The sequence below is a fragment of the Notamacropus eugenii genome, chromosome 5 (genome assembly GCF_028372415.1).
Source record: "Notamacropus eugenii isolate mMacEug1 chromosome 5, mMacEug1.pri_v2, whole genome shotgun sequence".
Classification (NCBI taxonomy): Eukaryota; Metazoa; Chordata; class Mammalia; order Diprotodontia; family Macropodidae; genus Notamacropus; species Notamacropus eugenii.
The window spans coordinates 59504376-59520002 of record NC_092876.1 but is presented as its reverse complement, the minus strand read 5'-3'; the positions used below and the strand labels follow the sequence as shown (position 1 = coordinate 59520002).

The window sequence follows — 15627 nt, the reverse complement described above, 5'->3', positions numbered from 1 at the left end:
TCTAGCTTTTTTATCACTAGAAATATATTTATATTTATTAAGCACTTACTGTATACCAACCACTGTGCTAAGTACTGGAGATACAAATTCAAACAACCAAGACAGTTCCTGACCTCAAGAAGCTTCCATTCTCCTAAGAGAAGATACCACATAAAAGGAAGCTGGTAAAGGAGGGAGGGAGGGAACATGCAGGAATGTGGCTGGAGATGTCCTGGAAGAGTAGAATTGCTCTGACTTAACCACAGACAAAATGCAGCATTTAATGACTGCCTAGCCACCAGGGTGATACTTTCAGGGGACAAGAGTCATTGACTGAAGTTCAAAAATGGTTTGTGACCCTAGACAAATTATTTAATTCCTCCAAGACTCAGTTTTCTCGTCTGTAAAATGAGAGAGTAGGTTAAATTCCAAAAGACTAATGATGAAGTACACTAGCTACCTCTGCATAATGAGACATGTATTTGTATGCATGGGGCACCTAGGGACAGCCATAGTGCACAGAAAACTGGACCTGGAGTCAGGAAGACTCATGTTCCTGACTTCAAATCTGGCCTCAGACACTTACCACTGTGTGACGCTGGGCAAGTCACTTCACCATGTTTGCCTCAGTTTCCTCATCTGCCAAATGAGCTGGAGAAGGAAATGGTGAACTACTCCAGTATCTCTGCCATGAAAACCCCAAATAGGGTCACTAAGCATTAGACATGACTGAAAAATCTAAGCAACAAACATATGTATGCATATGCGTGTGTGTGCATACTCTCTCTTTGTCTCTCGCTAAATATACATATATATGTAGATATATAGATATAGATATATTTGGTGATAGTTACATACCCATATATGACTTCTGGACATGGTCAGTACAAAAACTGGAGGCAGTTAGATGACCCAGTTAATAGAGTACTGGACCTGGCATCAGGAAGACCTGAGTTCTAATCTGAACTCAGACTCTTACTAGCAGTGTGACCCTGGGCAAGTCACTTAACCCTGTTTGCCTTAATCCACTGAAGAAGGAAATGCAAACCACTCCAGTATCTTTGCCAAGAAAGCCCTGTGGATAGTATGGTTCACAGGGTCATGAAGGGTCTAACCCAACTGAACAACAACTATAATACAGAAATTTGTTTTGCTTGGCCATAGATGTTTGTAACAGGGATTCTTTTCATCCTCAAATCGAGGGGGAAGAGTAGGAGAGAGAAATGACAAATTTTTGATGATTAAAAAAAAATAAAATGATTTTAAAAAGTAAAATGAGGAATTTGCACTCACTGTCTTCTAAGGTCCTCCTAGTTCTAAATCCATGCTCCTCTGGTCTTTAGGATACAAGATGAAAAAGAGAGTGGGAGCCATAGAAGAATTTGAATTCTTACCCTTAACCGATGGGAAACAGCTACACATAACTATCGCCATCACTGGCTGGCTCTGTTCCGGTAAATACGGTAAGAATGGGAGTGGGCCCCAACTTGTGTGGCCAGGTAGTGAGTCAGATGGAGCTGTATTCTGTCCTGGATGTCACACTTGCCTTGTTTTTTCTCACCCTCCTTCTTATAGTGTTAGGTTAATTTTTTGAACCCAAGGGTAAGACTTTGCATTTACTCTAGTAAATGTCACTTTATTAGATATGGCCCTAGTTGACAAGGCAACCATAGAGACAGAGCATCAGGCCTGGAATCAGGAAGACCTGAGTTCAAATCCAGCCTCTGACACTTACGAGCTCTGTGATGTTGGGCAGGTCACTTAACCTCTACCAGCCTCAGTTTCCTCATCTGTAAAATGGAAGTAATAATAATAGCACCTACCTCTTGGGGTTTATGTGACGATCAAATGAGATAACATTTGTAAAGCACCTTGAAAACCTAGAAAAATGCTGGCTGTTACTATTGTTATATCAAACCAATAATGACTACTTTGAGTCTGGCCATTCAGTCATTCTTAAGTCCACCTAACAGTATTGTTACCTAGCCTACACCTTGCCATCTTTTACACAAGAATAATGAGAAGCTTTGTCAAATACTTTATTAAAATCTAGGTTAAAAAGCTAATATGGACATATTTTTTGCATGGCTTTCTATGTATAATTGTTAGATATCTTGTAGCTTGTCTTCTCAAGGAGTAGGGGAAGAACAGGAGGGTGGAAGAGCATGTGGAGACTCAAATTTTTTTTTAATTTATGTTAAAAAATTTCAAATGTAATTGGAAACTAACAAATTTTAAAATATATTTTTCAAATCTAGGCTAAACTCTTTCTATGGAAGTCTCCTTATCTGCCAGTCCAGTAAATGTGTTTTAAAAAGTGAGGTTAATCAGGCATTATTTGGGGGTTTTTAAGTTATATTGTTTTTACATCAGTCATTTTCCACAAACCCCACAATGAATGAGCCAATCCATCAATGAGCCAATATCTTCTTAGTAGCCGTTGTCGGTGATGAACCATCGCCAGCCAGGAGCCCGTCACATCCATATCTCGGGTCATGATCCAGAAATCCCAGTCCCATTCTCTGACACCATCTCCTTAACCAGCTGTTCACTTCCCAGATTCTGATTTCTTCTCCTCCAGAGCCTTTGCCTCAGATTGGCAGCAGCGGTGACAAAAGTACCATCTGTGCCCTGTACAGTGCTTTCTAGGTTCCTTCTGGCAGTATCGTAGGAACCCACGTGAGTCACTGACAGTAGTGGAAGTTAGTCATCAGGTTGGAGGAGCCTCAGGAGTCTCCCCCAGGACCCCCACCCCTTACCCCAGGATGGCAGCCCCCTCAGCGCCTCTCCAAGGGGAGTCACCAGCCACCCCCATTTTCCTCTTCTCCCTCTGTTCTTTGCTGAATGATCCATTATCTGACGGCATCTATGTTTCCATAGCAAGATTCCTCAGAAAAGAAGCACCTTTTCTCTTCTCAGAGGGTATAGCTGTCTCCATCCAGAAGAACTTCATTTCAGTTAAACATATTTGGTATTATCTGAACTGGTTTAGAGAGGTAGAGAGGCATCCTATTAGAATGCTGACTCGAGAGTCAAGAGTCCTGGGTTCAAATCCCACCTCTGACACTTAGTGTCTCTACGTCCTTGAGCAGATCCCTTCACCTCCTGGGTCTCAGTTACCTCATCTGTAAGATGAAGGGGGTTGACCTCCAAAGTCTCTTCTGTCTCGAAATAAATGATCCTGCAATCCCTGCTTTCATAAGTGTTGCTGCCACTTCTTCCAAAAGAGACAGTAACCTCTCCTCATGAGTCCCTGTGGCCAGCACTGCCTTGGACCAGCCCATCACTGATAATGTGCAAAGAGCCTTTCCATCTTGGTAGGACTTGGCAGAGGTTATGTTTTGCATAGGGTCGCCTCCAGGAACCCAGGGTCACTCCCACAATACCATTTATTCATTTAGCAGACCTTTATTAAGCACCTACTGTATGTAGAACACTGTGCTGGGCAGAGACACAAAGTCTGCCCTTTACACTCTAGTTAAGGAATAAGACCCTAAGACAGAAAGCTTCTTGTCTCCCCGGTGGGTTCCTTAAAACTAGGAATTGTCTTATTCTTTATATGCATATGTGATCAAGGGTGTGCTGATGAATGTTTAACAACTGGCTCTATGGAGGGGCAGAATAGTAATAGTACTGTTGTTGCTGAGTCTTTCAAGTCACGTCTGCTCTTCGTGACCCCATTCGGGGTTTTCATGGCAGCTACTGAGTGGTTTGCCATTTCCTTCTCCAGCTCATTCTACAAATGAGAAAACTAAAGGAAATGGTGACTTGTCCTGGGTCACACAGCTAGTAAATGACTGAGGCTAGATTTGAACTCAGGTCTTCCTGACTCTAGACCTGGCACTCTATCCACCTGTACCTCCTAGTTATCCAAAAAGTAATAATAATAATTGCTACCATTTATATATCGTGCATGCTATATGCCAGGCACTCTGCTAAGTATTTTACAGATATTATCTCATTTAAAACTCTCAATAACCCTGAGAGGTAAGTTGGGTTATTATCATCCTCATTTTACGGGTGAGAAAACTGAGGCAAACAGGGTTAAGTGACTTGCCCAGGCTCACTCAGCTAGTAAATGTCTGAGGCCAGATTTGAATGCAGATCTTCGTGACTACAGGCTCAGCACTCTACCCAGCTGTAGGATACATTTTTGAGTTTAATCTACAGTATTAGCATTTTCTCCATTAATTTCCTAAGTCTAGACAATCAACAAAATAGTCAATCAAGCCCTGATTTGTATCTCTGCTAATTTGCTCACACTAAAAATTTAACAATCACCTCTCACAAGCAAGTACAAGCTGGCTTCCGCACCACCCTGGCCGTGATACGCAATGGATGACTACATGAAGGATCTGTGATTTATCAGCGTGGGGCACTCCCTCCTCCAGCATAGACCACAACTCACCCAGCACTTAGTAGATTAGTTCCTTATGTATAAACGTCTTGTCTCTCCTGTTCTAACTTAAACTCCCTGAGAGTAGGAATTGTTTCATTCTTTGTATGTGCATCCCCAGTATCCGACAAAGTTCTTGGTCCATACTAGACACTTGATAAATTCCTTTGTTAAGTTTGAGGGCAATGCCTGAGGCCAGTAGAGGTATAGAGACTTTCTAGGGTCAGAATTTGAACTCAGTGTTTCTTCAAGTCCCACATGCCCATCCATCACACTTCTCCGGCTCTGTTCTTGGCATGGGGAGGGGAAAGAGATTGGAATCTGTGATTTCACTGGTTTAGGGGGACTACTCCTCCCCCCCATGCATATTGGCAACCTTTCTGAAAATTATCACCTTAGAAACTGAGGGGTTAGTGACCCGTTCAGAATCATGCAACCAGTATAGCATGTATCAGAAGAAGAACTTGGGGGAGCAAGTAGGTGGCACAGTGGATAGAGCACTGGCCCTGGAGTCAAGTGGACCTGAGTTCAAATCCAGCCCCACACATTTGCTAAGTATATGACCCTGGGCAAGGGGATTACTTCAAAAAAAAAAAAGAAGAGGGACTTGGGACTTGGACCCAGGTCTGCCAGGTTCCTGGATTCCTCCCTCTCAGCGCTTCGGTTTCCTCACACTGATGCTAACTTTCTGTCTACGCTGGGCTGTCTCTCTATACCAACTGGCCTCTATTATACTGCATGAAAAGTACTTGACATCATGGCACACAAGGTACTTAACTACAGTGTGAGGGCCAGGGGGAGAACAAGGGGATTAGGCTTCAGAAGAAGGGTGTGGATGAATATTAAGGTCAGTAAGTAACTTACATTCATCTCTCCTTGCTAGCTAGGAAGTTGGTAACCAAGCTGAGACCAACTTAGATCTGCTGATTTCATGTTGACAGCTGCCTGTTTGGTTCTCAGACCCAGTGTTGCTTTCTCATGGGGTAGACACCTTCATGTTAACATGGGATCATAGAACTGTTAGAGCTGGAAAGGAATTTTCTCTACCAATGTAGGTTGGTACCTGCTTGGCAACTTAGTTACCTTTACCTTAGATACCTTTACAAGTTAAGGGACTTGCTCAGGTCATCAGAAAGCCAATATGTTTCAGAGGTAAGAGTCGAATCCAGACTTTCTTGGCTCCAAGAATAACTCTTAATTCTTTGGGCAACACGGTCTCTCTCCCTCATGCTATAAAAACTAAAGCCCAGAGAGGGGCTTTACGGAGGAGGAATTTGACCCATGTCTTTTGACCAGGGTTCTTTTGTTGTTCTCCCTCTTGACCTTAGAAAGGGCCTGAGCAGAAGAACAGTGGAATTTTGCAAAAAGTTATTTTTAACTATTGACAGAAAGCTCACGTGACTCGTGAAAAAAACCTCCTTCTCCTTGGTGAGAGATTCCTACGCCCACAACTTAAATCATCTCTGATGAAGAAAGCTGTGTGCAAGTCAGACCAACACAGCCTCTAACGCACCCACGGGAATTTTGCTTTGAAAAACCCACATTATGAAATGGCATCTCAATTTAAGGCTGAGTGTGCCAAGAGGGGGCTGTGGGCATCTGGAGCTAGCCTGGTGCTGAGTTCACTGATGCTGAATCGACTTCAGGGAAAGAAAAGAATGTTTGTACTTGACACTTGACATAATATACATTATCTCATTTAATCTATACAACATAGTGCCATGCAGGAGGTCAGGAAGGACTGGTAATAGGGGAGAGGGAAGGCTCGGGCCCAATGCCTAACTCTTTCAATTATTAGTTAGATGACTCTGGGGTAGACATTTAATTTCATTGAATCTCTTTTCCCTCTTCTCACCTCCCCCCCTTTTTCTTTCCTCTCAATTTCCTTGGCCTCAGTTTCCTCATCTGTAAATGGGGATAATCCTTCATAGAATTATAGATCTAGGGCTTAAAAGTTCCTTAGGGGTCATTTAGTCCATCCCTCTATTATAGAGATGAAGAAACAGCTCAGAGAGGTCACATCACTTTCCCAGTTACGTGGAGAGTAAGTAGCCAGACCAGGATTAGAACCATATGCTCTGATTCCAAATCTCTACAAAGCAGTATTTTCTGGGAAAGTATAATAAGGATCAAGGTAAAAAAAAAAATCACAAACCAGGAGCATGTTCTCCTTCACTTTGGTCCCTGGGGAGAGTGAGCTCAAGTTTAAATGGTTGGCACAAAACATCTCCCCCAACCCAAGCTTACTTCTAGGTGTGTTGTAGCCAATGGATGTCACTCCCTTGCTTGCCGGACATCATGTTTCAGCTACTGGCTGGGCTGATTCACTGCTAGGTTGAGTCAAGCAGGTCACTCCTTAGGGTTCCAGCCTACCCTGCTATTTCCAGCTTGTTACCAAAGGGAATCCCTCATGGTTTTTCTGAACTTTCAAAGCTGACGAGGTCTGGTCTGTTCTATCTCCCGCACTCATTCCCCTGAAATTGGGAAGACTGAAACAACAGATTGAAAGGGAATAAAAGTATCACCTGTTCATGGCCACATGGTGACCAGGTAGGGAGATGTGGCAGCAATAACAACAGACTGATGCTACTATTGGTATTTCTCTCCCAACCTTGAGGTTTATAGTAGTTTTTCTTCCTTACTCAAAGGTGTCAGGAAAGGGAGTATTCATCTCTTCTAGACTTTTGTATGTCCCCTAGTTCAAGCTCAGCATTTTATTAAAAGATTTGTGTGACTATACATTCATCTGAAGTAGGGAGGAACAAGGTACCTCTGTCATGAATTTCTAGAAGCCAGCTCCCAAAGCTGTCACATGGATACGTCCCATGCTTGCAGCACTGGGCTAGCACCCTCATTCCATGAAGGGTGGCCTGCTAACAATGGATTGGAAACTCTGGCCGGTAAATGGACAGGATGTCTGTTGTCCAAGAGCCAACAGTGCTAAGAGGAGCGTATCACCAGAGGGAGGGCTACCAGCCACAAAGACTCTCCAAAACAAAGGCATGAAAGCTGTCACCTTCCTTCCTTGGTAGAAGGAGTTCCTATGCACTGACAACTTCACAGATTCTTGAAGAATTGAAGTAGGTATCCCATTTAACAGATGAGAAAACTGAAGCCAAGAGGCAGGAAGTGACTTGACCATGGTCACATGACTATTATGGGGCAGAACTGGGAGTGACACCCAGGTCTTCTAAATCTACAGGCAGGACTTTTTTTCCACAACACCGCTGTCATGTAATAATAACAAAAATCACTCATATTTCTGTAGCAATGTAGAGTGTACAAGATGCTTTGCTCACAGCAGCCCCCTGAAATAGATAGAGCGAATTTTATTACACTCATTTTATAGAATAGAAAATTGAGGGCCAGAGGAAGAGAAGGGAGTTATCTATAATCCTACATCAAAGAAGCACTAGGAGACTCTGGAAGATGGGTCAGGCTTATCACACATTACTGCCCCGAGACACTCGGTGTTGTCAGCTGAATTGACCTATTTGCTGGGACTTTTAGTTGGCTATGAAATGCCATCTCCTATGTCCTTGCTTTTGCACAGGTAGGCTCCATGTCTGGTGTGTTCTTCCACCTGATCTTCACCTCTTCCAACCTCTAGCCCTCATCAAGGCTTAGCTCTAGCGTAACTTCCTATAAATAATCACTTAGTCAACAAGAATTTATTATAGATGTGTGCTGAGCACTGTGCTAAGTGCTTTTGTCTTTGAGGAATTTATGTTCTAATGAGGAGAAAAGATGCAAACTACGACATGTAATTTGCATATGGAAACATGTATTTGTATATAGGCATCCATATGTACATAGGCATACATACATATGTATATATAGACATATTTGTAATACACACATATATTTATATGTAGACATATATAGACATACATATATACACATTTGTATATGGACACATTTGTATATAGACATACATTTATGCTCATTTTGTATATAAACACATGTATATTTGTATATAGATACACATATATACATGATATAGACATAAAAGATATATCATGTATGTGCTTTAAGTGGTATTTACAGTGTACAATACGTATATTTGTATGTAGACACATAAAGATATGCATATATGCACATATTTGTACATAGACATACATATATATGATATAGACACATATATAAGATGTGCCATATGCATATACACATATGATATTTATGGTGTAAAATGCATATATTTGTATATAAATAAAGACACATAAAGACATGCATATAGACATACTTGTATGTAGACACATGTATATACACAACATAGACAAATATACAAGATAGATCATGTGTGTATTTACAGTGTACACATGGTATTTACAGTGTAAATGGGAAGTAATCTCAGAGAAAAAGAACAAGCCATAAGGGGGCCCTGGAAAGGCTTCTACAGAAGGTAGAATTTGAGGTAGGTCTTGAAGAAGATCAATAAAAACTGAGACAAAAGTGTGGAAGGAGAGCCTTTCAGGCATTGGTGGATCAGTCAGTGCAAAGGCATGGAGATGAGATGGATTATCATGTTCAAGAAACTACAAGTAGGTCACTGTACCTGAATCACAGATTGCACAGAAAAAAGTAAAGGTGTAAGAAGGCTAAAAAAGATAGGAAGGAGCCAGGTTATAAAGAGCTTTAAATTCCAAATGGAGAATTTTTTTATTTGATCTTGGAGGTAATAGAGAACCATTGTAGCTCATTAAGCAAGGGAGTTGACTGGTTGAACCATTCTTTAAAAAAGTCACCTGCTTTCCTCCCATAATTAGTGCTCCCTTCTTGAAATTATTTTTTTCTTTAAATTTCATAAATGTTTCATATTTACTTAACTGTGTTAAGTGTTGTTCTCCCTGTCCCACTCCCATTCCCACCAATGAGTTCCTTGAGGGCAGGAATTGCCTGGTTTTGGGGTCCCTGGTGCATCACACACTGCCTAGAAGAGACCAGGGGCTTTATAAATGCTTATTGGAATAGCAGAGCCAGGACAAGTAGCTAGACTTCCAGACTCTTCTTTCTGTGTTCTTTCCCCCCAGTAGAAGCTGAAGGCATAGGTTTCCAGGAGCTGCCCCCACACCAGAGGCAGGGGTGGAGGGGGCTCCTCTCCAGGTAATGTTGCTCTGGTCTCCTGCTGGCCCCATTGCTTGTGTTTCTGGATCGGCAACGGCTCTCTCGCTGCCTAGTGAACCATTGTCCCCATGGTTTTCCCCTAGGAATGTTTACTACACCCTGGGCCAGCATGGCCCGGAGCAGCGAGCAGTACTGCCTGGCCTGGGAATCCAAGTACCTGATGGAGCTCGGCAGCACCTTGGAGACCCTGCTCAACGGCTTTGTGAATATGATGGCTCAAGAAGCTCTGAAATATACAGTCTTGAACGGTAAGACCCTTTGCAATTCAGCCCTTGCTCACCTCTCTAGCCACACTGCAACTAGAGAAGGCAGGGAGCCAAAAGATTAGAATTCCCAACCTAACTCTGCTGCTTACAATTGTGTTGGACGAGTTAGTGAACTGCTCCGGGCCGTCTTTTCCCAATCAGTAAAATTGAAAGGTTAGATTCTAAAGTTGTTTCTAACTCTGAAGTTGGCTGTTTGAAAAGCTTCTCTTTCTCTGACATTGGGTGTTCTAAAGCAGGGCTTCTTAAACTTTTTCTGCTAGAGACCCCTTTCCACTTTTTAGCAGCGTTTTGTTGGTGTTGTGTGACCTGATGGCACATACAGTGTAAAGTGCACATGCTTTGTGTTCAGAGCCAAGCTCAATGCAACATGGACTTGTGCTGCCAGAAACACCTCGGGTTCATCATGCCTTTGATTTTTAATTAATTTTTGGTCGTTGGGGGTTCAGAAACCTTTTACTGTTGCCAAATTTCTTGCAATTTCCACATTCAGTTATTCAACCCTATATGGGGTTTATGTTTAAGAACCACTGTTCAAAAGAACCTTTCATCTTTGATGTTTTGTATTCTAAGGACTCTCCAGCCCTGATTTCTATATTCTAAGGGAATAAAGGAATGTTCTAAGGGACCTAGGAATCACAGACCTCCCCCTGAGGTGGATAGAAACAGTGCCCTAAGAGTTAAAATAATATTGATTGACCATGAAACCCTTGGTACCCTAAAGTCTCCCCTTACCACAAAACTTCCCTTTATCCTGCACTATATAATTCCCTGTCCCTGCCCCTCATCCTGAGGAATGGAATTTCCTTATCTTGTGTCACTCATAGTCCTCACCCAGTGCCTTTATCTTGCAAGACTTACCCTAGATCTCCAAACCCCACAAGGAAATCCTAAAATCATCCTGTATAAGTTTGACCCTTTTCCTATATCACTGCCTTTGTTTAGCTTCTTGTTAAATCTCAGGTCCACTGCTTTTGCATCAATACAGCTCCCAATGGCTACAGAGAAGGTAGTGAATTCATTCATATTTTGAACCAGCTCCCCCATCTCTATTTTCAGTACCCTATGGGGTCCATCTTAGATTCCAGAAGGAAACTTGCATGGGGGAAAAATGACATATTTATTTTCTCTAATTGCAAACTTAAATTTAATATTTCTTTCAATTATGAATTTCTTTTTTTAATATTTTATATATTTATTTTCATTTTTCAACATTCACTTCCATAAGTTTTAAATATTCTCCTCCTCCTTCCCCACTTCCTCCCCAAGATGGCATGCAGTCTGATATGGGCTCCACATATACATTCCTACTAAACACATTTTCACATTAGCCACATTACACAGAAGAATTATAATGAATGGGAGAAACCAAGAGAAAGAAAACAAAGTAAAAGAGAAAAGAGTCTGCTTCTGAATTTCTTTTTAAAATACAATATGGAAAAGGGGTCCATGAAAAAAGGTTAAGAAACCCTGTTTTAGAGTCGCTCCTTACTCTGACATTCTGTATACTAAAGCTCCTCCCAACTCTAGCAACAGTCCTAGCTCTATGATGTAAGATCCCTTTTAGCTCTGACATCCTATGTTCTATGAGCCCTCCCAACTCTGGCATTCTGTGTTCTAAGGGCCCTCCCAGCTCTGACATCCTATGTTCTATGAGCCCTCCCAACTCTGACATCCTGTGTTCTAAGGGCCCTCCCAGCTCTGACATCCTATGTTCTATGAGCCCTCCCAACTCTGACATCCTGTGTTCTAAGGGCCCTCCCAGCTCTGACATCCTATGTTCTATGAGCCCTCCCAACTCTGACATCCTGTGTTCTAAGGGCCCTCCCAGCTCTGACATCCTATGTTCTATGAGCCCTCCCAACTCTGACATCCTGTGTTCTAAGGGCCCTCCCAGCTCTGACATCCTATGTTCTATAAGCCCTCCCAACTCTGACATCCTGTGTTCTAAGGGCCCTCCCAGCTCTGATATTCTGTGTTCTAAGGGCCCTCCCAGCTCTGACATCCTGTGTTCTATGAGCCCTCCCAACTCTGACATCCTGTGTTCTAAGGGCCCTCTCAGCTCTGACATCCTGTGTTCTAAGGGCCCTCCCAGCTCTGATATTCTGTGTTCTAAGGGCCCTCCAAGCTCTGACATCCTGTGTTCTATGAGCCCTCTCAGCTCTGACATTCTGGGCTCTAAGGGCCCTCCCAGCTCTGACATTCTGTGTTCTAAGAACCCTCCCAACTCTGACATTCTGTGTTCTAAGGGCCCTCCCAGCTCTGACGTTCTGGATTCTAAGGACCCTCTCAGCTCGATGATTTTATGATCTCTCTAATCCTTTTCTGTTATTTCCTTCCTAATTTACCCTTTCCTACTCATATTTGTTCCATACATAAGACCTAAAACTTTTAATCAGTCAGACTAGACTTGTCCTTTTTTTTTTTTTTCTGAAGACTGGATCTCCCTGTCTCATTCAGCCTAGAAGTACAGTGGCAACTCCTAGGCTCAATCTGATGTCACAGGAATTTTGACTTGCTTCATTTCTGACCTGAATCAGTTCCCCCCTCCTTAGGTGACCTAGTGGCACCCCACTTCTAGGCTCTCACCATATTATTGTCAAACTTAAAGCAGACACCCAATTTGCATAGCCCGCTGCAATTCAGAAGTCTGGAGCCCAAGAGATCTGCTAGTCTCACACTCCCCAGGAGCTGGGATTACAGGCATTCACCATCACGCTCTGTGCCCAGTAATCTTTAAACGTCTTCAGTTGGGCAAAACTCAGTTCAGACATAGGGTAGTGCCATCAACTTCACAGGCTCCCCCAACAATTGCTTCCCATCCCTGATGTTTGCCCTATTTCTTCCAGGTATATTGACAGCGCTGACTTGGCCATCTTCCCTCCTCACTGTAGCCAATGTCATCGATAACCCCTGGGGGGTATGCCTTCACAGGTCTGCAGAGGTTGGCAAGCACCTGGCCCACGTACTACTCAGCCGGCAGCAGGTAGCCAGAATCCTTCTATGAACTGAAAGTAGTTCTGTTGCTTTACAGAAAAAGCAGTAAGAAAGAGGAAAAAGGAAAGTTTGCCTGGATGCAGTCCTTTTACATGAGTCTTACACAGGGGTAGCAAGAAGGGACTCAAAGCCCTGTCGTATCTTGGGATCTGAGACTAATATTAGGAAGGAACCACCCTCAATTTTATTAACTGCCTACTATGTGCCAGGCACTGTGCTAAATGATTTACAGTAATCTCATCTGTTCTTCACAGCACCCCTGGGAGGTAGGTGCTGTCATGATCCCCATTTTACAGGTGACTGAAGCAGAGGTTAAGTGACTGCAGCCACAAATTTGCATTCAGGTTCAAATCAACAAGCATTTATTAAGTGCCAAGTACATAGAAAGCACTGTGTTCTAGGTGTGAAAGTACAAAGACAAAAATAGAGACCTTTGTTTGTGTGGTAATGTGGGTACAGTAGAAAGAGGACTGGATTTGGAATTAGAAAAGTGGGTTTTCTTGGCTCTCACTTTCCTTATCAGTAAAATCAGGATGTTGGACTACGTAATAACTAGCATTTAGAGAGCATTTTAAGTCTTGCAAAGAGTATTTTATTATGCTATCTCACATCATCCATATATAGATTTATATGTCTGCATATAGAGAAATGTCTATGTGTTATGTTATCTATATGTAAATATAGATGTCTATAGATATATCTAGGTAGATATGTATGATATATGTAATATGTATTATAATATATTATGTATTATATGTTATATATTCTGTATAATATATGATAGCATATTACATATATATGATAGCACTATCTCATATATATACTTATCATATCATATCAAATTTTGTGCTCAAAAGAGCCCTGGGAGGTAGTCGTTTGATAACTTCCAAGGTCCCTGCTAGTTCTAAATCTAAGATCATATGTTTCTCAAAGAGTTTACATGCTCTTAGAAGAGACAACATATACACATATGTAATATGTGTGCAAACATATATACATGTATGATGTGTGTGATATATACATACATGTAATATGCACATATAATTATGGACATCAAAAGGATGAGAAAGAAATGGAATGACAAGTGTAAAAAATTAGGGGATGCAGAACCCCTGAGGAGTTCATGGTGGAGAAAGTGCAGGACTGATGAAGAGTGAATGGGAAAGTAGAATGTTTCTTAAAATGTAAGGATTGACAGATGCCAACAAGATGTGAAAATCCAGAGAAAATATACATGATCCAGAGATCACTGGAGATTTTTTTGATTTCCAAAGGACTCGCTGAGGAAAAGATGGAAGGAATAGAAAATCTTTCTCCAGGAGTGAATTGGATAATAGCCAGTCAACAAAGAAACAAAAGTCCACTGATGAACCAAGAGACTTGGCCCAAGGTCTAGATCCAGGTCTAGATTCCAGAGGGAAGAATTGGTGCTGCAGATGCAAGGGAGAATTGACTTTTCTCATGAAGCAGAAAGATTCATATGAGACCAATTCAGTGCTAACAAGAGGACCACATGTGAATTGTCCTCCAATAGGCATAGTTTTTTACAAAGGCAACTGATCTGTTACTCCTGGCCATCTAAAAGTTGAAGCAAAATAGTTTCCATCGCATATGTATGTATATATGTATGTATACATGCATGTGTGCATATATGCATTTATATATGTGGGTGTATGCTCACATATATGTATATATACACACATCTCATACATATCATAAATATACATATAAATGTGCCTATGTATATGCATATTTATGCATTCATAAACATATATGCCTATATATTGTGTATATAATATATAGGCACATGTGTGCCTATAATTACATATACATGTGCACAAAGGTGTACCTTTATACATAGGCTTATATACATATATGTATGCATGTATGTATTCAAATATATTTAATAAAATCTGAATCTCATTTATATTCTTTGATTTAATAGTTGTGTGAGGAGCCATCTACATTCAGTGAGAGCTGAGTGAAAGGAGTTTTTTAAGTTTTTCTTTTGTCTGAGTTGGTTTGAAGTTTGGGGTTTAATTTTATTTGTTTTTTTTGTTTGTTTTACTGCATCAGCAACACTTGTAGCTTTGAACAAGCAACTATGAGTTTTCTGCATTAACTATCACAGAAAAGAATATTTGATCCTAAGAAACAGTTAACTTCCTCCACATTCAAGAAAAACTTTTCCAAATATTTATTAATATCATTCATAGTCATTGTTCTGAACTTTAACATGTTTAACCCTTGTATGCCCAAGTTTACCTAAGATAATTGTCAATCTAAATAGAATTTTGACATTCTCTTGAATCCCAATTTGTTAGTAGAAGCTACATTTTATGATTAGAGGTAAAACCTACATAGTAACTTGAATGGCTCGGTGACATACTGGATGGAGCCCTGGACCTGGAGTCTGGAAGTCCTTCATTTAAATTTGACTTCAGTTACTTCTGAGCTGTGTGATCCTGGGCAAGTCACTTCACCTCTGTCTGCTTCAGTTTCCTCATCTATGAAATGGGGATAAAAACACCTACTTCCCAGGGTTATTGTGAGGATCAAGTGACATCGTATTTGTAAAGTGCTTTGCAAACCTTAAAGAGCTATATAAATGCTAGCTGTCATTATCATCATCATAGTTTATTATTACTATCATCATCATGGTAACTGGTTCTCATTATTACCTGGTTCTGGTGAGTCTAGGAATCAGTTGCTCCTAAACCACAGTCTCCAAGTATCCAAACACTTCATTTTTAAAGAGGACTAGAATGACATCACAATGTGTCCAACTGTGGCTGATCAGACCAATACAAACTTGAAAGGATATACCGTGTGTTGGGCACAAAGAGTCTACATGAGCATTTGGAGTGA

The 15627-nt window shown here is 41.3% G+C and overlaps 1 protein-coding gene across 6 annotated transcripts in view; it reads left to right on the top strand.

The window, feature by feature from the left end:
- The window catches only part of TMCO4 (transmembrane and coiled-coil domains 4), a 112004-nt gene that overhangs the window by 34416 nt on the left and 61961 nt on the right, over positions 1–15627 (top strand). For 5 of the 6 annotated variants that reach the window (XM_072609118.1, XM_072609116.1, XM_072609117.1 and 2 more), the window contains 3 exons: positions 1323–1442; positions 9583–9747; positions 12612–12748. In XM_072609118.1, the coding sequence (XP_072465219.1) occupies positions 1323–1442; positions 9583–9747; positions 12612–12748 (422 nt within the window). Of the gene's footprint in view, positions 1–1322; positions 1443–9582; positions 9748–12611; positions 12749–14033; positions 14697–15627 lie in introns of those variants that run through there. The other variant, XM_072609121.1, reaches the window with a different exon arrangement.